At 44.3% G+C, this 22667-nt stretch overlaps 1 protein-coding gene and 1 pseudogene across 1 annotated transcript in view; both read left to right on the top strand.

The window, feature by feature from the left end:
• LRP11 (LDL receptor related protein 11) overlaps nucleotides 1-22667 on the top strand; it is a 57941-nt gene that overhangs the window by 18804 nt on the left and 16470 nt on the right. Inside the window, exons 3-5 of the mRNA XM_027551809.1 lie at nucleotides 11879-12020; nucleotides 18173-18298; nucleotides 19075-19281. Coding sequence (XP_027407610.1) covers nucleotides 11879-12020; nucleotides 18173-18298; nucleotides 19075-19281 — 475 coding nt within the window. The remainder of the gene's footprint in view (nucleotides 1-11878; nucleotides 12021-18172; nucleotides 18299-19074; nucleotides 19282-22667) is intronic.
• On the top strand, nucleotides 4107-5939 carry LOC113898538 (annotated as a pseudogene).

Raw genomic sequence — 22667 nt, 5'->3', positions numbered from 1 at the left:
GATGGACGCCCCACCTCATGTCCTCCACCCCCACCCCCCTACACACACACCCAGGGTGAGCATTGGAGTTTGTTCCCTGTGGACAGAAACTCCAAAATATCATAGAGGGACCATCGAGAGAGGAGGCTGGGCCCCTGCCCAGATAAAAGATTAGAGACCACATATTACATATTTCTCATTGTTGAAATCAAGGAGACCCTCCCAACTAGAAAGCTCCTTGGAGGTCAAAAGGGGAGTGATGTCAAATCTACCCATAGACCTCTTCGGTGGAATCCATCTTGCCTGAGAGATGTGCGTGCATGCATGGGAGGATCCTGAAATATTCCTAATATGGATTCTCAACCAGGCAAATCAAAATGATCAGCCAAAGGACACCCAAATGAAAAAATATCCCATAAAAGTGATTCAGACTGCCACTAGGGCGTGACTCTCTCTCTCTGACTGCCATGTGTCCATCCACATGTACTGTATTCTTTTTCTTCCTAATAAACACTTGTTTCACTACTTTCTGTCTTTGTGGGAATTCTTTTCTGTCAAGCCAGAGGGCCAGGGCCTTGTCCCTGACCTCTGGTCTAGTGTCTAGGATTCAGCTCTCACTGCTGTGCCCCAACCTCAGTCTCTAGAACCAAAGCCCTTTGCAGGCAGAGGCCACCCCAGATCAGTCAAAACAGTATGGTTTTTTTTTCCCCCTTTTGGAGATACAGGATAATGTGTTTATTTCAGAATTACTTAAATTTAGTAACCTTAACCAACAGTGAGTTTGAAAGAAACAGTGACACTTTTGTAAGTAAGTCCCATTCAGGCCCCTTTTGTACTGACCCAAGGAAAGGTATAGTTCCACTGATTCATTTCCTGGGGACCACCAGTTTTGCACTGGTTTCCAGACACTCTCCGCTTCACACCCACACACACCCCTCTGGAGATCCAAGAATAATATGTTTCTTTTGGAATTAATTAACAGATTTGGTAAGTTTAGAAGCAACAATGGCACTTTTATAAGTCCCACACAGTCCCCTTTTGTAATCACCCAAGGAAACAGAGTTCCACTGATTCATTTGAGGACCATCATTTTTCCACTGGTTTCTGGACAGTGCTTTTTCCTCTCTCTCTCTCTTTTTTTTTTTTCCTAAACAGGACTTTTTTGAAAAGTGCAGTTTCTTTTTTTTTTTTTAAGACATTTATTTTATTTATGGGCTACTCTTCCTTGTGGTGCTTGGGCTTCTTATTGCGGTGGCTTCTCTTGTTGCTGAGCATGGGCTCTAGCATGTGCGGGCTTCAGTCGTTGATGTGTGTTCTCAGAAGTTGCACCCTGCAGGCTCTAGACATGAGCTTAGTAGTTGTGGCACACGGGCCAAGTTGCTCTGAGACACACAGGATCTCTCCAGACCAGGAATTGAACTCGTGTCCCTTGTATTGGCCCTGGAGAAGGGAATGGCAATCCACTCCAGTATTCTTGCTTGGAGAATCCCATGTACTGAGGAGCCTGGCAGTCTACAGTCCATGGGGTTGCAAAGAGTTGGATACGACTGAGTGACTAAGCACCCTTGCACTGGTAGGCAGATTCTTAACCACTGGATCATCAAGGAAGCCACCCAAAAGTGTGGGTTTTGACACTGAAAAACCAGAGAATAGTGGTTTCCTTGCCTGGAGAATCCCAGGGACGGGGGCGTCACATAGAGTTGGACACGACTGAAGCGACTTAGCAGCAGCAGCAGGGGGTGATAGCAAAGACAGAAGGGGAGACAGAGAAGCAAAAAAAAAACCACCATGTGTCAGGGCACCAGAACAGATATGGACCTCAGCAAAATTTCACCTACATTACTGCCTCTCAGCTATTTTATTCACCTTAAAATTTTAATAAAGGACAAAAAAAGTTACAGCAGCCCACAGGACATTTTTGAGACACAGAAGATTATCAAGGCTGCAAATTTCCGAAGAAACATCTGGGGATAAGTTGGTGCATATGTATGAGTAGTCCGTGGTGGTTTTAAGGATTTCTTTGTATCTTGTTTCAAGAATGAAGGGTGATGTCAGTCAGTAAAAAAAAAACACAACCTACCCCCCAAACCACAGCAAATTCTAGGATTTACTGTTCCACTTAAAAAGGAAGATACATGAGAGCATAATAGATGAGTAATTCATACCTGTTTTGTTTCAAAGTTAACCTGGAGCCTTGAGGTAGACTAGTCTTTAGGCATGAATTTTTTTACACAGTAGCTCAAAGCCTTCAATATTTAACTGCTTTTTTTTTCTTTAAGAAAAAATACTTGTTAGAAAAGGTTTAAAAATAATCTCCCTGGGGAAAGAATAGGTATTACCTCATGAAAAATAAACTGAGTAAGCTGAGTTGTGAAAGCTCTACTCCAATAGCAGCGGGAGCTTTGAAGTCTCTTTCCTGGTCGGGAACACTAAATTTACAGAACAATAGGCTTCTGGCATCACTGGGCTTCCAGGTCTTCTTGCATTTAAACCTGACTTCCTGTCACTCTTCTTTCATAGGTCCTGGCATTTCCATTTTTGTGTCGGTAGTGGGGTGAGGATAGGGGTCGGGGAGAGCTTTTAGAGGTTTTAAAGGACTGTGTGTGTGTGTGTGTGTGTGTAAGGAGTATCTGACCTTTTTAGATCACAACAGGCAGCTGCTTTGTGCATGAGCTGTGGGTCAGGTCTTTCTAAGAGATGATTCTTGGAATAAGAATGCAGAAGGCTTTAAATCTCTGCAAAGTTGCAGGATATAAAATCAACACACAGAAATCCCTTGCATTTCTATACACTAACAATGAGAAAATAGAGAAATTAAGGAAACAATTTCATTCACCATTGCAACGAAAAGAATAAAATACTTAGGAGTATATCTACCTAAATAAACAAAAGACCTATAATAGAAAACTATAAAACACTGGTGAAAGAAATCAAAGAGGACACAAATAGATGGAGAAATATACCATGTTCGTGGATCGGAAGAATCAATATAGTGAAAATGAGTATACTACCCAAAGCAATCTATAGATTCAATGCAATCCCTATCAAACTACCAATAGTATTTTTCAGAGAACTAGAACAAATAATTTCACAATTTGTATGGAAATACAAAAAACCTCAAATATCCAAAGCAATCTTGAGAAAGAAGAATGGAACTGGAGGAATCAACCTGCCTGACTTCAGGCTCTACTACAAAGCCACAGTCATCAGGACAGTATGGTACTGGCACAAAGACAGAAATATAGATCAATGGAACAAAATAGAAAGCCCAGAGATAAATCCACGCACCTATGGTTACCTTATCTTCGACAAAGGAGGCAAGAATTTACAATGGAGAAAAGACAATCTCTTTAACAAGTGCTGGGAAAACTGGTCAATGACTTGTAAAAAAATGAAACTAGAACACTTTCTAACACCATACACAAAAATAAACTCAAAATGGATTAAAGATCTAAATGTAAGCCCAGAAACTATAGAACTCCTAGAGGAAGACATAGGCAAAACATTCTCCAACATAAATCACAGCAGGATTCTCTGACCCACCTCCCAGAATATTGGAAATAAAAGCAAAAGTAAACAAATGGGACCTAATTAAACTTAAAAGCTTCTGCACAACAAAGGAAACTATAAGCAAGGTGAAAAGACAGCCTTCAGAATGAGAGAAAATAATAGCAAATGAAGCAACTGACAAAGAATTAATCTCAAAAATATACAAGCAACTACTGCAGCTCAATTCCAGAAAAATAAATGACCCAATCAAAAAATGGGCCAAAGAATTAAAAAGACATTTCTCCAAAGAAGACATACAGATGGCTAACAAACACATGAAAAAATGCTCAACATCACTCATTATCAGAGAAATGCAAATCAAAACCACAATGAGGTACCATTTCACACCAGTCAGAAGGGCTGCTATCCAAAAGTCTACAAGCAATAAATGCTGGAGAGGGTGTGGAGAAAAGGGAACCCTCTTACACTGATGGTGGGAATACAAACTAGTACAGCCACTATGGAGAACAGTGTGGAGATTCCTTGAAAAATTGGAAATAGAACTACCATACAACCCAGCAATCCCACTGCTGGGCATACACGCCAAGGAAACCAGAATTGAAAGAGACATGTGGGGCGCCTGAGCGTTGAGCGACGCTTTAGTGAGTTAGGTACCGGACCTCTGCGTCGTTGCCTGGATTGCAGTTCGCCATGATCGTTCCCTCCCTGGAGGAGCTGAACTCCTTCAAGTACAGTGACCTGCAGAACTTGGCCAAGAGTCTGGGCCTCCAGGCTAACCTCAGGGCAGACAAGCTGTTAAGGGCCTTAAAAGCTCATCTTAAAAATGAAGCAAGAAAAGAAAATGAAAATCAGGATGAAATTCAAACTTCTGCATCCTCTTGTGATGAGCCTGAGATACAGACCAGCAGCCAGGAACAAGCTGAGAGGGAGCCGGATGACCATGTCACCAAAACCAGAGGAAGGCGTAAGACTGTCCACAGGAGCCCTGACTCGCAGGCAAATGGAAATGTGCAAACTGAAAAGAAGCTACCACCTGTGCCCAATCTGCAGAATCATTCAAAGATAAAACTATGTGGCCCTACTAAATCCCAGAATCAAGAAAAGCATGAAAACCAGGTTCTCAGAACTGCTGTAGAAGTTCCTTCTCTACCCAATGAGAGTCAAGGAGATGAGAATACGGTGTCCTCAGGAAAACATGGAATAGATGGTAATGAAGATCCAAGGGTACCTTCAAAAAGAAAGAAGTCTCTCTACACAGATGGGTTTTCCAAACCTGGAAAAAATAAAACTGCAAGCACTACTCCAAACTTTAAGAAGCTTCACGAGGCTCGTTTTAAGGAAATGGAGTCCATTGATCAATATGTTGAGAGAAAAAAGAAACATTTTGAAGAACACAATTCATTTAATGAACTGAAGAGGCAGCCCGTCACTAAGGGAGTGCTGGCAACTCCAGTTCCTGCCCGAGGAAGACTCTCCGTGGCTTGTACCCCTGGCAGCCAGCGGCGCTCGCAAGGCCAGCCCCACGCAGGCCGGAGCACCTTGTGTGTGAAGGGGTCAGCCAAGCGCTCTGCTCTCTTGGCAGCTAAGATGAATGTCAGGTTTTCAGCTGCTACTAAAGATAATGAGCATAAGCGTTCACTGACCAAGACTCCAGCCAGAAAGTCTCCACATGTGACCACGTCTGGGAATACCCCAAAAGGCCAGGCTGTGCTCGGGACACACAAGTTAAAGACCACAAGGGGTGAATCTGTTGCTGTTATTACCCCATTCAAGTTGACAACTGAAGCAGCGCAGACTCCAATCTCCCATAAAAAACCAGTGTTTGATCTCAAAGCAAGTTTGTCTCGTCCTCTCAACTATGAGCCACACAAGGGAAAACTGAAACCATGGGGACAGTCTAAAGAGAACAATTCTCTACATGAGCATGTCAACAGAGTTAGCTTCCACAAGAAAACTTATAAACAACCTCGTCTCCAGACCAGGGAGGAGCAACGAAAGAAACATGAGCGGGAGCGAAAGGAGAAGAAAGAAAAGGTCCTGGGAGTTCAAAGGGGCCTCATTATAGCTGAACGTTCATAATTTAATATCCTGTAAATATTTCTTTCCTCTTAACCCTTTTTTGTAAATATTTTTATACTGTCCTCTTAGTCAAAAGACCTTTTTCTGCTCTTAACTTTGTTCATATACTATATGTAGTGCCTGTGGCTTCTTCACATGCTATATCCCTGAAAATACATTACCTTTAAAACTCACAAACTCTTCTGAAATACTTTTTACCTAAGCCCCTATACAACTAGCTCAGTTTTCTACAAAAGACCCATCATAGATTCTTGACCGAGATTTTTAAAGTCAAGTGCCCTCTGCTGGCTCTAGTAACAGAACTTCAGTCCTCTTCTAGGTAAAAGCATTTATGGTAGCCAATTATAACACATACTTTAGTAGAAATTGAACAGTAACAAGTTATGGATAGGGTAAGCTGTGAAAGGCCACCTCTTCATCCTCTAGAGAATCTAGTAATCTTACTGAAACTGTAAGCCATTTGGGTTGATAAGACATCAGTATTTTACCTATGTGAAATGTTTCATTTAAGCTTTTGTGTACTTCATGTAATTGTCAATTACGTATCTCTGTATTCTTAAAACTATAGCTCATTCTAGCTTGGCTTATTTAGAAATACACAGGACCATATTGAAAGTTGGGGATTGCGGCTTTAAGGATTATTGTGCTCTGTCAAACTGATATCTTACTCCATTTATGGAAAAGACTAGAGTTGCTTAGTATCATATTCATATTTGTTGCACCTGAGTGGAGTGTCTGTGTTTTGTACGGCTTGAGATTTTCATGAATAAAATTTTTTCTCACGGTAAAAAAAAAAGAAAGAAAGAAAGAAAGAGACACGTGTACCCCAATGTCCATCGCAGCACTGTTTATAATAGCCAGGACATGGAAGCAACCTTGATGTCCATCAGCAGATGAATGGATAAGAAAGTTGTGGTACATAGACACAATGGAATATTACTCAGCCATTAAAAAGAATACATTTGAATCAGTTCTAATGAGGTGGATGAAACTGGAGCCTATTATACACAGTGAAGTAAGCCAGAAAGAAAAACACCAATACAGTATACTAATGTATATATATGCAATTTAGAAAATGGTAATGGTAACCCTGTATGCGAGACAGCAAAAGAGACACAGATGTATAGAACAGTCTTTTGGACTCTGTGGGAGAGGGCAAGGGTGGGATGGTTTGAGAGAATGGCATTGAAACATGTATATTATCATATGTGAAACGAATCACTAGTCCAGGTTCAATGCATGATACAGGGTGCTCGGGGCTGGTGCACTGGGATGACCCAGAGGGATGGGATGGGGAGGGAGGTGGGAGGTTCAGGATGGGGAACACATGTATACCTGTGGCAGAGTCATGTCAATGTATGGCAAAACCAATACAATATTGTAAAATAATTAGCCTCCAATTAAAATAAATAAATTTATATTAAAAGAAAAAAAAGCTCTGCTAACTCGGAGATAGGATTCTACAGTGACTACGAGCATGGAGTTTGGAATCATATGCTGTGTTTTGCTGTCCTTAGTTGCTCAGTCATGTCCAACTCTTTGTGACACCACGGACTGTAGCCCACCAGGCTCCTCTGTCCATGAGGATTCTCCAGGCAAGAATACTGGAGTGGGTGGCCATGCCCTCCTCCAGGGGATCTTCCCAACCCAGGGATCAAACCCAGGTCTCTCACATTGCAGGCGAATTCTTTACCATCTGAGCCACCAGGGAAGCCCAAGAATACTGGAGTGGGTAGCCTATACCTTCTCCAGGGGATCTTCTCAACCCAGGGATCAAGCCCACATTTCCTGCATCTCCTGCATTGGCAGGCAGACCCTTTATTTTGGGCTACACTGGGTCTTCATGGCTGCACAAGGGCTTTCTGTAGTTGTGGCAAGTGAAGCCTACTCTTCGTTTTGGTGCCCAGGCTTCTCACTGCAGTGGCTTCTCTCATCTTAGAGCATGGGCTCTAGGGCACATGGACTGCAGTAGTCACGGCATGAGGGCTCACTTGCCCCGTGACAAGTAGAATCTTCCCAGACCAGGGATTGAACCTGTGTACCTTGCATTGACAGGAAGATTCTTAACCACTGGACCACCAGAGACATCCCCATTTCCTCTATTTCTATGTCTACATATGTTTCTACACACTGTCAGCAACTAAGTTTGCTCAACCCCTTGGATTTTATATGCTGCTTCTTCGTGCCTCTAGCCCTTCTTCCTAAGTTTGTAAGAAGATGATTATTCTCTGATTGGGCTGATATAGAGGCAAAGAGTCAGACACAACTGAGCAGCTAACACTTTCACTACTCTTTTTTTGACTAGGAAAATACAGAAAATTGAGTTCATTTTGCTTCTTTTATGAAATTTTGGGTCATGTCTGTGATGAAAAGTAAATAGAAAAAGGAACACGTAACTAAAGAACAGAACCTAAGCATGTTCACCTGAATTATCTAGACAATTGTATTAATAATAGCAGTTTATGTTCTGGCCTCTGTTGGTCAGTTTAGCTGCCCCCGTGTCTCCTTCAGCCTGTGTGTGTGCTGGGAGATGGCATTGGATTACAACAAGGATCTTAATGGCCTTCAAACCACTAACAGAGTTCTCTGTTTTGCAAGTTGATAAGAGGCAGAAAGCTAGCATGCCTTTGCGTTCATTGGTTCAATGGAATTTCTTACTGAAATATTTTGTATGACATCTTGTCACTACTTATGACAATTTGCCCATTGCCTTATATACTTTAAAAGCAACTGTCGGGGGTGAGGGGAATAGAGAGGTAGTACTCGTTTTGTAACCAAGTGTTGTACTAATAATCATGTATGTATATATGTGTGGTATATAAAGAAATGCAAATGTATGTTCCTTGCCACTAAATTACTATTTTAGGGAGGTGCAGTAGAGCCAGAATAACAGATTGAGTTATAAATTGATTTTAGCCAGAGTCCAACCATCAAAGCCTCTGTTACTATAGAACAGATCCTGGGCAGAGATTAGAAGTTCTTTGTTTTATTAAAGGTAATGTAACTTTCAAGTTACAAATTGGGTGTGTTGTGGTTCTTCCCAGTGGCTAAGACGCTGAGCTTCCAATGCACATGGGTGTGGTTCGATTCCTGGTTAGGGAATCCCAGACGCCCTGGGGCTTGGCCAAAAACAAACAAAAATTGGATATGCTGCATATACATCTGTGTGTATGTGTGTATGTGTGTAAATCCTTCCCAGTGTCATAAATGTGAGGAGACGTCTAGAAATGCCTGGATGCTTGGAGGGAAATCATCTATCTCACAGTTCTATATATTCTTATATTGATGCTGAAGAAAGATAGCATTTGTTAGCTAAAAAACTAAACTAAAAAGGACCAGGGAATTAAAAGTACAGATTACTTTGTATAAAATAAATAAGCTACAAAGATGTATTGTACAGCACAGAGAATATAGCCAATATTTTATAGTAACTATAAATGGAGTAGTTATTGACTCACTGTGTTATACACTTGAAATTTATCTAATATTGTACATCAACTATACCTCAATTTAAAAAAAAAAAAAAGCGCATGTCAAGCTATGTCACAAAGGAAAGTGAAGTGACTCAGTCATGTCTGACTCTTTGCGACCCCATGAACTGTAGCCTACCACGCTTCTCCGTCCATGGGATTTTCCAGGCAAGACTACTGGAGTGGGTTGCCATTTCCTTCTCCAGGGGACCTTCCTGACCCAGGGATCAAACCCGGGTCTCCCGAATTGTAGGCAGACGCTTTACCGTCTGAGCCACCAGGGAAGTCTTTCTTGGTGGCCCAATAATTAAAACTCTGCATTCCCAATGCAGGGCATTCAATCCCTGGTTAGGGAACTAAGATCACTAATGCAAAAAAAAAAAAAAAAAAAAAGCTTAAAAAAATAATCAAATCAAATTAGTGTTTTGCCTTTTACAGCTTAAAAACCTGAAAAAGTTTTCTGCATCCAAGAAATAAAACCACAGAGGGAAAAACCAATGTGAAATGAGGAAATCCAAAAGTCAAAGTGTTTGCTTCCTTTTCTCTCTGGGTCTGGGAGACAAGGTGAAACAGCAAACTCTTTAAACAGATTGCTGCACAAGAAAGGGCAAGAAGCCTTTTGTAGAAGAATTTTCACAGGAAACTAACAGGATCTTGTTGACTTCTGCAGTTATCAAACTAAATCTCACACAAAGCTCTTGGTATTAAGTTTCTGTACTTAGTTTCCGCTCACAGAGGAAAGGCCTGCAGGTGTGGACCGGTGCCAATTGCAAAGCCTTCTTCGGAGGCCCTTCAGGCAAGATCCAGTCTCTGCCAGCTGTTGTCAGCATCTACCTTTTCTGTTGGTGTCCAAACCCAGCGGCTCTCAGAGCTTTCCCATGGAAACAGTCAATTGTCATCATGCCCACGGGTAGCTGAGCTGCAAAATCTGACATACCTGTCCTTCCCCTCTAAGCAGATTTTTCAAACTCTATTTATCTGAAATAGTTTTTGAGACAAACTTTTACATACCTCGGCTATATTTACTAGAGTGCTCTTGCCCCATAAGGGCCAGAGGGAAGTTTGGATCATTAAAAACCATATTAAGGGGCTTCCCTAGTGGCTCAGTAGTGAAGAATCTACCTGCCAATGCAGTACACACAGGTTCGATCCCTGGTCTGGGAAGATCCCACATGCCATGCACCATAGCTTCTGAGCCTATGCTCTAGAGCCCCGGGGGAGTGATGTGCAGCTACTTGAGCTCTTGAGCTGCAAGTACTGAAGCCCATGCGCCTAAGAGCCTTCGCAGTGAGGAGCCCGAGCACCACCACTAGAGCAAGGCCTGAGCGGCAACAAAGACCCAGTTGTTGCTGTTGTTGTTGTTTAGTGGCTAAGTGGTGTCCAACTCTTTGTGACCCAATGGACTGCAGCGTGCCAGGCTTCCCTGTCATTTCCTATCTCTCAAAGTTTGCTCAAACTCATATCCATCAAGTCAGTGATGCTATCCAACCATTTCAACCTCTGACCTCCCCTTCTCCTCTTGCCTTCAATCTTTCCCAGCATCAGGGTCTTTTCCTAGGAGTCAGCGCTTCACATCAGGTGACCACGAAAACCCCACAAACACTACAAAAAGATAAGAAGACCCAGTACAACCAATATATAAATAAAATTATTTTGAAAAACCTTATTAATCCTGCCAAGTGAATAAGGACAACTAGAGCTGCCGTTAAATGAAGATTGTCAACTCACACACACACACACACACAAAGAAAGAAAGCAGGGAAGGGTTATTTCATTTGAAAAGACCGAAATTAGTGTGCTCCCAGGTCTGGATCGGGATCCAGTCTTTCCTGCCTCAGAGAGGAGGTACCTAGGAAGGCCAGAGGGAGCCTTCAGAGCCCAGGTGAACAGACAGGCCCCTTAGAGGGGCCCCGTCCAGCCCCAGCGTTGGGAAGAGGCTTCCCGGAGAAGGCCCAGCCTGCTGAGGTGTAGTTGGACACTGGCATGCTGAGAGTTGACACCCAGAAGCCCAGTACCTCACTCGCCTTCACAAAACTCAGACCAGGGCTTGGGTGAGGCTGATGTCTGTGTGGATGCCCCACCCAGCCCCCAGCCTCAGTGCTTCCCTGGTCTCTTAAAATCTCCATTAACTTCATCTAGGCCTCACTCAGCATCCCCTAGTCACAACCACACTCTGACTCAGTCCTCCCATCCACCCGGTACACTCGGGGCAGCAAATCCCCGGGCTGCTGGCCTTCGGCAGTCTTAGGTCTGCGCTCGGGCAGACCAGCTGGGGCAGAGGACAGAGCCTCTCTCTCTCACACCACGTTGCTCAAGGCTGCAGGGCTCCCATCAGCACACTCCGGTGTGGTCATCACCTGCCCCCAGTTCCCCTGCTTTCCTGTCTAAGTCCCACGAAGCAATAAACAGTGGAGGCACCTGCCGCATAGCTGCCGCTTGGCACAGCCTGCCTGATTCTGAGCCAGAGTCAGAGAGAGCGAGAGTCTGCCCAGCCACCTCCTCTGGGCAGGCCACCTGCCTGGCCACCCACTCCCTTTGGCTTAGCTGCACCCCTGTGGCCATAGGGAGGGGTCATAATGACCCTTCCCTTGCAACCATGTGGGTGGGGGTGGGAGGGAAGTTTCCCAAAGAAAGGGGGTGTCAGGCCCCAAACCCACCGGAACTCAAGTCTCCTGGCCAGCCTGCCAAAAGTGTGTGTGATCAGTATTCTGAGACCTAGGACCAGGAGTGGAGAAGGGGATCATAGGACTGCTGCAAGGATGGCACTGATTTCCAGCTCAGGAAGATGTCAGATTCTGTGCTTCGGGCTCTTAACTGTGATGCTTCCTGTTTGGTATCAGGTGCCTCAGTCCGGAACCCTGAAGCTGTCCCACCTGCGGGAAGGAGCATACACCTTTCAGTTGACCGTGATGGACACCGCCGGGCAGAGGAGCTCCGACAACGTCTCAGTGACCGTGCTTCCCGTGGCCTTCTCCACAGTAGGTGAGAAGAAAGCCCTTCCCTCGCATTCACAGTGGCCAACAGAGGCCAGGCTGTGGATGGAAGGGTGGTGTTAAACTGGCATTTTAGGGGCTTCCCTGGCATCCAGTGGTTGAGGCTTCGTCTTCCAGGGCAGGGATTGCAGGTTCCATCCCTGGCCAGGGAGCTATGATGCCCACATGCCTTGAGGGCAAAACACCAAAACACAGAACAGAAGCAAGGGCTTCCCTGGTGGCTCAGTGGTAAAGAACCCATCTGCCAATGCAGGGGACACGGGTTCTATCCCTGGTCCGGGAAGATTCCCACATGCGGCGGAGCAACTAAGGTGTGCCCAGGAGCCACAACTACCCAGCACACGGCAGCAACTACTGAAGCCTGCACGCCCCGGAGTCCGTGCTCCGCAACAAGAGAGGCCACTGCGATGAGGAGCCCTCATACCACGGCTAGAGAAAAAGCCCGAGCAGCAGTGAAGACCCGGCCCAGTCAAAAATAAGTAAATAGAATTATTTTTAAAAAACCAGAAGCAATATAGTAACAAATTCAATTAAAAAAAAAACTTTTAAAATGGTCCACATGAAAAAAAAATTGCCATTTTATATCCTAACTGGGCAATATAATGGGTGCTTCTGTTTTATTTTTAGCTGTTGCTGAGTGGGAAAATCTTAAAATAAAAATGTGTCATCATAAAAATATGATGACAAAACTAGGCTCGACTATATTTCATGTTAAGTGACACTGCCGAGTGAAGCAGGGGAACACTTTACACTCCAGGGATGACAATAGACTGTGTGAGTCACAGGACCTTAGAGATGCCCCATCCTTCCTTGACTCAGTTTCATAAAAGACATCTGGGTTTCCCAGGAGAGGGTGGGGACCACCCTCCCATTTAAAGGAGGGTGGGCTAGTTGATACTATGTTCAAAGAATGCAGCTAAGAGGTAGATTTAAAACAAATTAAAATATATACAGTGCATGTATCAGTTTAAAAGGACTGTTGAAAATTTTTCATGGACACTTTACACAGAAGCACAGATACGTTGATAATATGGCTCGACATATATATAATGGTTCCCACATTCTGTTGCTCATTGTAAACTCATTTCTCTCATTTATCTGTTTCTTGCTTTCCCAAACATCTACAGTTCTAAGATTAGCTCATTAAGTTAAAACAAAAATGTAAATGGCACTTGGCAGCACTAAAGCTATAGAGGTATTGCAGAATCGTGTGTGTGTGTCTAGAGTCCTGTCACTCGGTCGGGGGATACTTTCTCAGCATCTGCAGTGAATGGGAACTGTGTGCAAGGAAGCAAGCATGGGTGCTGAGTTCCCCAGACCTGATCCCCAGCCCTGATTAATGACCCTTCACTAACCCTGGCTCGAGCAAACTTGTAGCCTGTCTCCTATATCCTTGATTCCTCCACATTTGGATCGCAATCAAGTGAGCAGTCGGGAGAAAGAATATAATGATTGGATTTGCTTGTACTTTGGCTGACCTTGTCTTCCACCAAAGACAAGGGTCAGTGTGCATATTAGAAATGAAGGACGGAGACTTTAGAATTCTAAGAACTCTGCCACCTTGGTAATTTGCCTTCCACAAAGATACAGTGCTAGCAAGATACAGATACTAGCAACATTCAAGATTAGGTCGGCTGGCTTTCCTTGTGGTCTGGCAGTTAAGAATCCATCTGCCAACGCAAGGGACACAGGTTCCATCCCTGGTCCAGGAAGGCTGCACATGCCTCGGAGTAACTAAGCCCTGCCATGTGCCGCAACTACTGAAGCCCACGTGCCCTAGAGCCCATGCTGGGCAACAGGAAAAGCCACCACAATGAGAAGGCCTCACACCACCACTGGGGAGTAGCCCCCTTCTCTGTATCTAGAGAAAGACTGAGCACAGCAACGGAGACCTAGTGCAGCCCAAAATAAACAAGTAAATCTTAAAAAAAAAATCAGGTTGACTCACTCCTGTTCAACCACGGTTCAATTTGACCTGGAGGAATGAAGAGTGGCTGCAAATAGTACCCCAAACTCCAGTCCAGTAGAGGACTGTGAGTCAGCGATGGGGAATGTGCCAGCCAGCTTTCTAGTCCATATCGGGGCGAGGCCCTGTTTGTGGTCTTACTGCAGCTCTACAGAAGAGCCAGTTACCTAAAACAACCCTGGCAATGCTGACTGTGCACTGGGGTAGGAAGTAGGGCAGGTGGCGAGTAGAAAACAATGGCACCCAGTCCAGCTGAGGTCACGGCCAGTGGGGAGGTGCAGAGCTTGGAGAGCTGTGCTCCTGGCAACAGGGCTCCCTAGCCAGGGACCGAAGTGCTCCTGGGCAGCTGTCAGCCCTACAGAAATTAGCAAAGGAAGAAATAGCCTGAGGGCTGACATCAACCAGCTACTTGTTGATTTGGTTTATTTACTCTAGCCAGTCTTCTGGGCTCCCAAGGCAACTAGAGAGCAGCCAAGTTGCCAGTTGTACATTTCTGGCCTTTCTCAAGATGACAAAAGTATATTAGAAGCTGAAGAGGGTGATATGATTCACCTCTTATTACTGAAAGGCTAGTCGGGTGTAATAGGTTTTATATAGGGCTTCCTTGTGGCTCAGATGGTAAAAAAATTCTGACTACAATGTGGGGGACCAGGGTTTGATCCTTGGGTTGGGAAGATCCCCTGGAGAAGGGAAGTAATACCCACTTGGGTATTAGTGCCAGGATAACCCCATGGACAGAGGAGTCAGGTGGGCTACAGCCCAGGGGGATCACAAAGAGTCTGACACAACTGAGCATCTTTGAGAGATAGAGATCTTATGTATATAACTTTATACAGAAAATGAAAAGAATTCTGTTGTGTTAACTGTCTTCTGGAAGCACTCACTGGTTAGATTGGAATAACAAACTGAATTAAAGTTAATAAGATACCACATGCTGCTGCTGCTGTTTAGTCACTAAGTCGTGTCTGACTCTGCAAACCCATGGATTGTAGCCCAGAACAGGCTCCTCTGTTCATGGGATTCTCCAGGCAAGCATACAGGAGGGGGTTGCCATTCCCTTCTCCAGGGGATCTTCCCGACCCAGGGATCAAACCTGAGTCTCTTGCATTGACAGGTGGATTCTTTACCACCAAGTCACCTGGGAAGGTATAGGACACCACATAGAGACGTTGAAAATGAGAGATGGGGATTGAGAGGGCTTCTGTCCCCTTCATTATGTACATAGATCTTGCGGCTAGCTTGCTTTCTGGTAATCAAAGATGGCAAGGTCTGTAGTAAACAGGCAAGCGCATACCCTTGTTTCTGTGATAACTTGGTTCAGATTTGGATACAGAGGCCATATGTTTTCAAGCTTTGCAAAAAATAATCTAGTCAAAACGAATAAAAAACAAACAAACAAGCAACAATCTACTCAGAGAGCAAGCCAACGGACACTTCCAAGATAACCCAGTTTTGTGGTCTCCATATAGGATCCCCCACAGACATTCAAGACATTTTTTTAAGATGGAAAAAAAAATACCAGAACTTATATTTGTATTCATTTTTAATCTTCTTTACATTTTCAGTCTATTTTATGACATGTATTAAAATACGTTACTACAGTGGCACATGCATATGATTTATAGATGGGAGATATATATGGTCAAAAAAGTCCGAAGACCACGGATTCAGAAATACATGGATACATTGTCCGCGTGGATCTGTCTCCATAGTTACCAGGAAGTCAGGAAAGCCTTGAGGGGGTTAGGATTTTCACGTCAGGAGTTTAGAAGATGTGAGCAGAGGCTGCATCCTGGCTTGGTGTCTGCAGTCTCCCTTTGCTCTTCCTCCCAGCCCCTTCCCCAGGACCGAAGCAGATACTCCTTTCTAGGCCCAGGTGCTCAGCCAGAACTGCTGACTCCCTTTGTCCCCTTCTTTCTGCCACCGTTTCTTAATAGGTGTTTGCTTATTTATTTATTTATTAGGTCTTCTGTATCGGCTCAGAGGGTAAAGAATCCACCTGTAATGCAGGAGACGCAGGAGACACAGGTTCGGTCCCTGGGTTGGGAAGATTCCCCTGGAGGAGGAAATGGCAACCCATCCCCATATTCTTTCCTGGGAAATCCCATGGACAGAGGAGCCTGGCAGGCTACAGTCCAGAGAGTCACAAAGAGTCAGACACGACTGAGTGACTAAGCACTAAGCACACACATTCATTTATTAGGCTGCGCTGGGTCTTCGTTGCATCAGGGCTTTCTCTAATGGCAGAGAGTGAGGGCTACTCTCGAGTTGTGGTGCACAGGCTTCTCTTTGCGGTGACTTTGCTTGTTGCAAAGGATAGGCTCTAAGCCAGGGGGCTCAGTTGTCGTGGCTCCGGGGCTCTAGAGCACAGCCTCAGTAGTTGTGGCACACTGGCTTAACTGCTCTGTGGCAAGTGGGATCCTCCCAGGCCAAGGATCGAACCCTTGTCCCCTGCATTGCCAGGCAGATTCTTAACCACTGGACCACGAGGGATGTCCCTGCCACCATTTATTTTCTTCACCTCTTCTTCCTCCAGAATCTAGGTATCCTCAAATTGCCTTCCACCCGGATGGATTCTTTTCCCAGTGTTTTAACTGAACTTCTTTCCAGTAGAATGCTTCCAAGACTCGCTTGGACGTGTATTCTATGCTCAGAAATATCATCATGTGTTGCTCTCCTATGTTATGAGGCAGTTATCTAGTCCATCTGTCCCTGGAGAATACAGACTCCTTGTGACTCCTTTAGCCTGATACCTTTAGTCTGTATCACCAGTGTCAGTGGTTATTAGTTGGCTTACTCCTGACCTGGGGGTACAGAGAATGTCTTTCAAGAAAATACATGTAGCTCTGAGGGTTAAAAGCTCTTGGGCACTCCAAAATGGAGACGGAAATGGCAAGCCACTCCAGTACTCTTCCCTGGAGAATCCCACGGACAGAGGAGCCTGGCAGGCTACAGTCCATGGGGTCACAAGAGTCGGACACAACTTGGCGACTAAACCACCACCACCACTCCAAAATGGAGGGAATTTCAATATTCATAGAAAAAAAATTCTCACTAGCTAGTAGCTAAAGATTCTATTTTTGCTTTATAGCACCATGGATCTGTGATGGCCAGCAAACAGGGTTCGATAGTAGAAAGTTGATCTCAGTAAAAATTATTATTTAGGAAATGTGAATGCAAAACACACATAGCATGTAGAAAGCGGTGTCTCTGGGCTTCCCAGGTGGCTCAGTGATAAAGAATCCACCTGCCAAGGCAGGAGATGCTGGTTGGATCCCTGATCCAGGAGGGTCCCACATGCCGCGGAGCAAATAAGCCCGTGGACCACAGCTACTGAGCCTGTGCTCTAGAGCCCTGCAATTGCTGAAGCCCTCACACCCTAGAGTCCATGCTCAGGAACAAGAGAAGCCACCTCAGTGAGAAGCCCAGGCACTGAAACTAGAGAAAAGCCTGAGCAGCAAGGAAGACCCAGCACAGCCAAGAATAAATAAATAAATAAATTTTTTTTAATTAAAATCATTAAAAATGACCAAAAAAAAAAAACCACACAAGGACTTCCCTGGCAGTTCAGTGGTTGAGACTTCACCTTCCAATGAAGAGGGCACAGGTTTGATCCCTCGTTGGGTAGCTAAGATCCCACATACCTCGGGGCCAAAACACCAAAACATACAACAGAAACAATATTATAAAAATTCAATAAAGACTTTAAAAATGATACACTTAAAAAAAAAAAAAACTAGTATCTCTGATAAAATAGGGTCAGCCAGCCAAGTGCTGTGCAGAGGGTGAACCCATGTTAGGGGGCCTGCTGAGGATCTGATGGGGGAACAAATGAATGCAGAGTGAGTCACCTGAGGGAGGAAACCCAGAGCTGGATGGGGAAGACCGCAGCTGCTGCTTCTCTGTTCCCACCTCTTTAGCATTGTTGGCTTGGAGAAGGACCCTAAGACGAAAAGCCCATGGTGATTCTGAGAGTTCAGTCAGGAGGGTCAAGAAGGAACCCCCTAACCTTTCCAGAACCCACTGCTGCTGCACAGACTGTTAGGTGTCCCCTCATTACCTACGTCTCCTTACCCAAAAGCATTCCATCATACACACAGTCTCGGTTAATCCTTACACGGTGGAAGCCCTTTCCTTTCCTGTACTCCTGTGACTTGAGACTTGTTTACAAACAGGATGCTCGAGTGTCTGCTCACGCTACCACTTCTTTTGTGATGATGGCTGTTGCATTGACATCATGTTGGCTTGCGACGGAGTGGAGCAGTGTCCTGACGGGTCTGATGAAGCTTTCTGTCAAAATCGTGAGTCACCTGCATCACATTTTGGGGGTAGAAGGGATGTCTGTATTCTGACAGTAAATGCACATTCAGCATTTACTTTTTCTGCTGGTTTCAGTGTAACTTCATGTGAACCAGCTATGCCTTAAATTCAATGGACATTTACCGTAAATCTTTAATGCAAATTACAAATGTCAAATTTTTGTATTATTTAACATTTTAAGAGATAGTTTTCAGTTTTCTAAGAGTCTTCCCCATCCTAAAAAGGCTGTTTAGCATACGCTTTTAAAAAAAGTAAAATGAGTTAATCTTTTGTTTTGATAGATTTTTTAGAAAAGTTATGACATTAGGGTGTCACTAGGTCGCTAGGTCTTGTGAATCTGAGCAAACTCGGGGTGATAATGAAGGACAGGGGAGCCTGGCATCCTGCAGCTCATGGGGACATAAGTCAGACATGATTTAAACTGAACAACAGTGTGTGCATAAATACTGCAAGGAAGGACGGGCTGTGAAAAGTTGACTGAAGAACTGCAAGTACTTGAATGAAGAACTTGAGGAAGGGTGACTAACCTCAGAATCTTAGGCGGAAGTGTATCTTTGTCTGTTTCTTTACAAGAACTTTCAGAAAGCTAATTCTTGCAACTGTTTACTTAGAAGTGTTACTTTGGAAACAAGAGCTAGTAGTTTGCTATGAGGCCCTGAAATATCTTAGATGATATGCTTTCAATCTATTGCAAATGTCGTGGTTTTAGATAAAGGTCAGCGAGAAACCTAACTGACAGTAGTTCTTTCACTCTCAGTGAGCGATAACCGAAAGATGGTGACCCACAGGACCACGGCACGGCCTAAAACCACGGGACCAAGCACAGATGCAGGCCGGAGTGCGTCGCTAGAAAAGTCTGAGAAAGCTACCACCCCAGAACAGCCACCTGAATTATCAACCACAGAGAAGAGTAATCATTCCACCTTTTGGGGACCAGAAAGTCGCATTGATCTTGAGATGCCAGGTAAGGACTTGAAGCTGGTTTTCTCAAAGAGTCTCATTTTCTATAATGACACTTGGCTCAAAGTAAGCTTCTATTTGAAGAGTGTTAAGGACATATCTTAAAAGAAAGGACAGACTTAAAGCAAATGATTTGGCCAAAAAGAAAAAAAGCCTGACATTTTTGCTGATTATTTATAGCAAGGAACACCTATTAAATACATTCATAAATATGTACATATAGCAAGGAGATCAAACAAGTCAGTCCTAAAGGAAATCAACCCTGACTGTTCATTGGAAGGACTGATGCTAAAGCTGAAGCTCCAATACTTTGGCCACCTGATGTGAAGAGCTGACTCATTGGAAAAGACCCTGATGCTGGAAAATATTGAGGGCAGGAGGAAAAGGGGACAACAGAGGATGAGATGGTTGAATGACATCACTGACTCAATAGACATGAGTTTGAGCAAACCTCGGGAGATAATGATGGACAGGGAAGCCTGGCTGCCATTCATGGGACTGCAAAGAATCAGACACGACTTAGCAATGGAACAAAATACATACTCCAGAGGTATCAATACATTTATTGTAAATAAGGTGGAGTTTAAAAATTTTAACACCTATGTTAAAGGAAACTAATACTCTAAGTGCTAAATTTTAGGTTATTGTGAGGTGAAACAGTATGCTGCTGCTGCTAAGTCACTTCAGTCGTGTCCAACTCTGTGTGATCCCACAGACGGCAGCCACCAGGCTCCCCCGTCCCTGGGACTCTCCAGGCAAGAACAATGGAGTGGGTTGCCATTTCCTTCTCCAATGCATGTAAGTGAAAAGTGAAAGGGAAGTCGCTCAGTCATGTCCGACTCTTAGCGACCCCATGGACTGCAGCCCACCAAGCTCCTCCATCCATGGGATTTTCCAGGCAAAGTACTGGAGTGGGGTGCCATTGCCTTCTCCGGTGAAACAGTATAGCCCCTACATGTTTATGTAAAATCCTCTTCACACTAAGCAAGTGAATGTAAAGAAAATAATGTGTTATGTTGAAAAAGTAGCATGTGCTAGCAATTCAGTGTCATGCCTCCAAATTAACTAAATCTATCATCTTTTTTTACAAGATGGCTAATAATGTTTTAAAATACATTCATACTCCTAAAGCATTACAGGATTCTCTTTGAAAATTTTTTACACCTTTATATTTGGATAGTTATATGACAGAGAGAAATATAGATGATCACATTTCCGTATGCTTTTGTGAATGTCTTTTAGAATTCAAACTCTGCATACATTTTACCAAAATCTGTTCTTCTTTCATTGCTAAGTCATGTCTGATTCTTTTGCGACCCCATGGACTGTAGCCTGCCACACTCTTTTGTCCAGGGGATTTCCCAGGCAAGAATATTCCCAGGCAGGAGTGGGTTGTCATTTCCTTCTCCAGGGTATCTTCCATGCCCAGGGATCAAACCTGTGTTTCCTGCATTGGCAGGTGGATTATGTACCACTGAGTCACCAAGGAAGCCCAGAAAGGGACAAACCAAGGACTGAGCTTAAACTGAGGGCAGGGTTAACACCACAACTGACCAGAGTAGGTTGCATGGAGAAAAAAGTAAGTAGCAAAGGCCTTTGCTCATGTGCGTGCTAAGTCACTTCAGTGGCGTCCGACTCTTTGTGACCCCATGGACTATAGCCCACCAGGCTCTTCTGTCCATGGGATTCTCCAGGCAAGAATATTGGGTTGCCGTGCCCTCCTCCAGGGGATCTTCCTAACCCAGGAATCAAACCAGCATCTCTAACTTCTCCTGCATTGGCAAGTGGGTTCTTTACCACCAGCATCACCTGGGAAGCCCACAGCAAAGGCCTTTGTGTAAGACAGATCCCACTGTCTTTTAGCAGGTTGGCCAGGATCTGGACTAGAGGGTGCTGGGTGGGCTTGCTTCTGCTCCTGAGGGCCAAAGGCTGGCGATGCCAGCAGCACAGTGGGGACTGCACTCCTGGCAGGGCTCCTGTCGCCTGAGTGCCAAACAGCCCCACACATCAGCTTTCCCAGCCATTTCCTTTATAACCTTCCCAAAGACCTGGTCACTGATGGAAAGACAGAAAGCACCCAGCACCTTGATCATCAGACCCCCTGTTAGTACACCCTTCACATTTAAATAAGAAACAATATCAAGGGCCTGCCTGTCTCCTTTCTCTTCCACACTGGTCCATTATCTTTTCTCAATCAGACAAGAGGCCGAACTGCACAGACAAAATATTACCAAAATAATCTCTCACTATTTCAGTAACTTTTTTATGAAACTATTTTGTTCATTATAGAAGATCCAGAAGATGCAAATAATGAAAATGGAAATAACTTAAAATACCACCCTTGTATTGACATTAACTTCTAATATTTCCTTCTAATCTACTTTGTAAATTTTAAAGTGCTTTGATACAAATATATCTACAAAATACCCTACAAAAGATTTAAAAAACAAAACAAAAGAGCAAAACCTTGGTCATACCACAGATATCTTTTTTCCCCAAATAGGGATTGAACCCACAGCCTCTGCACTGGAAGGGCAGAATCTTAATAACTAAACCATTAGGCAAGTGCCTTTCAGAGACCTGTTTTATCTATTCCTTGCTGGTACCGCCACCTAATGGGAGAACTTTGTCACTTCATACAAGGCTTGGACTGTCTTAATCCATTTTCTCTGTATGAAATGTTTATATGGAGAAGAGAGCTACCTAAGAAGCAGAGTCGGGGGGACCAGGTGTCTTTGGCAACAGGGATGAAGTTGACCGACCGAACGAAGTTCTCAGAGGCCACAGTGGGTGAACTCCTGCTCCGTCACTTTCTTGGAGAGGCACGTGTGAATGTGAATGAATTAGCTGAAAACAGTGGAGACCCAAGGCCAGTCTCCTTCATGAGGTCTAGTCCCGGCTCTGTGTTTAGAACCCCGAGGAGTTGCTTCATGTCTCTGAACCTCAGTTTCCTCATTGGTTAATACAGGTTTCAGTGATAACCCCGAAGGCTCTGTGTAGCCTGGTGTCTGTTTCAGGGAAGATAAATAACCGTAGACTCATGCAGGCCTCCACAAGCCCTAATCCATGCTAGATCCTGCTCTGTGATCCCAGTTCTGTCTTCTGTGGGGGTGAGGAGGGGGGTGGGGGAAGACAGCTTCAGAATCATTTTGCAAGTAATGCTCTAGGCTGCCACCATTGGTGAATGGGAGTTGACACCCAATCTGAAATATATTTTTAGCCCTCCTTATTTGGCAGGTGGGGGAGTCATTCATCCCATGACTCAGCGGCACAGGAAATCTTTTTTCCCAACCAGGTATGGAACCAGTGTCCCCTGCAGTGGAAGTGCAAAGTCCTACCCACTGGACTACCAGGGAAGTCCCTGCGTCTCTATTTTTTTCTTTTTAATAA

The sequence above is a fragment of the Bos indicus x Bos taurus genome, chromosome 9 (assembly GCF_003369695.1).
Source record: "Bos indicus x Bos taurus breed Angus x Brahman F1 hybrid chromosome 9, Bos_hybrid_MaternalHap_v2.0, whole genome shotgun sequence".
Taxonomy (NCBI): Eukaryota; Metazoa; Chordata; class Mammalia; order Artiodactyla; family Bovidae; genus Bos; species Bos indicus x Bos taurus.
This window is presented reverse-complemented; position numbering and strand designations above follow the sequence as displayed.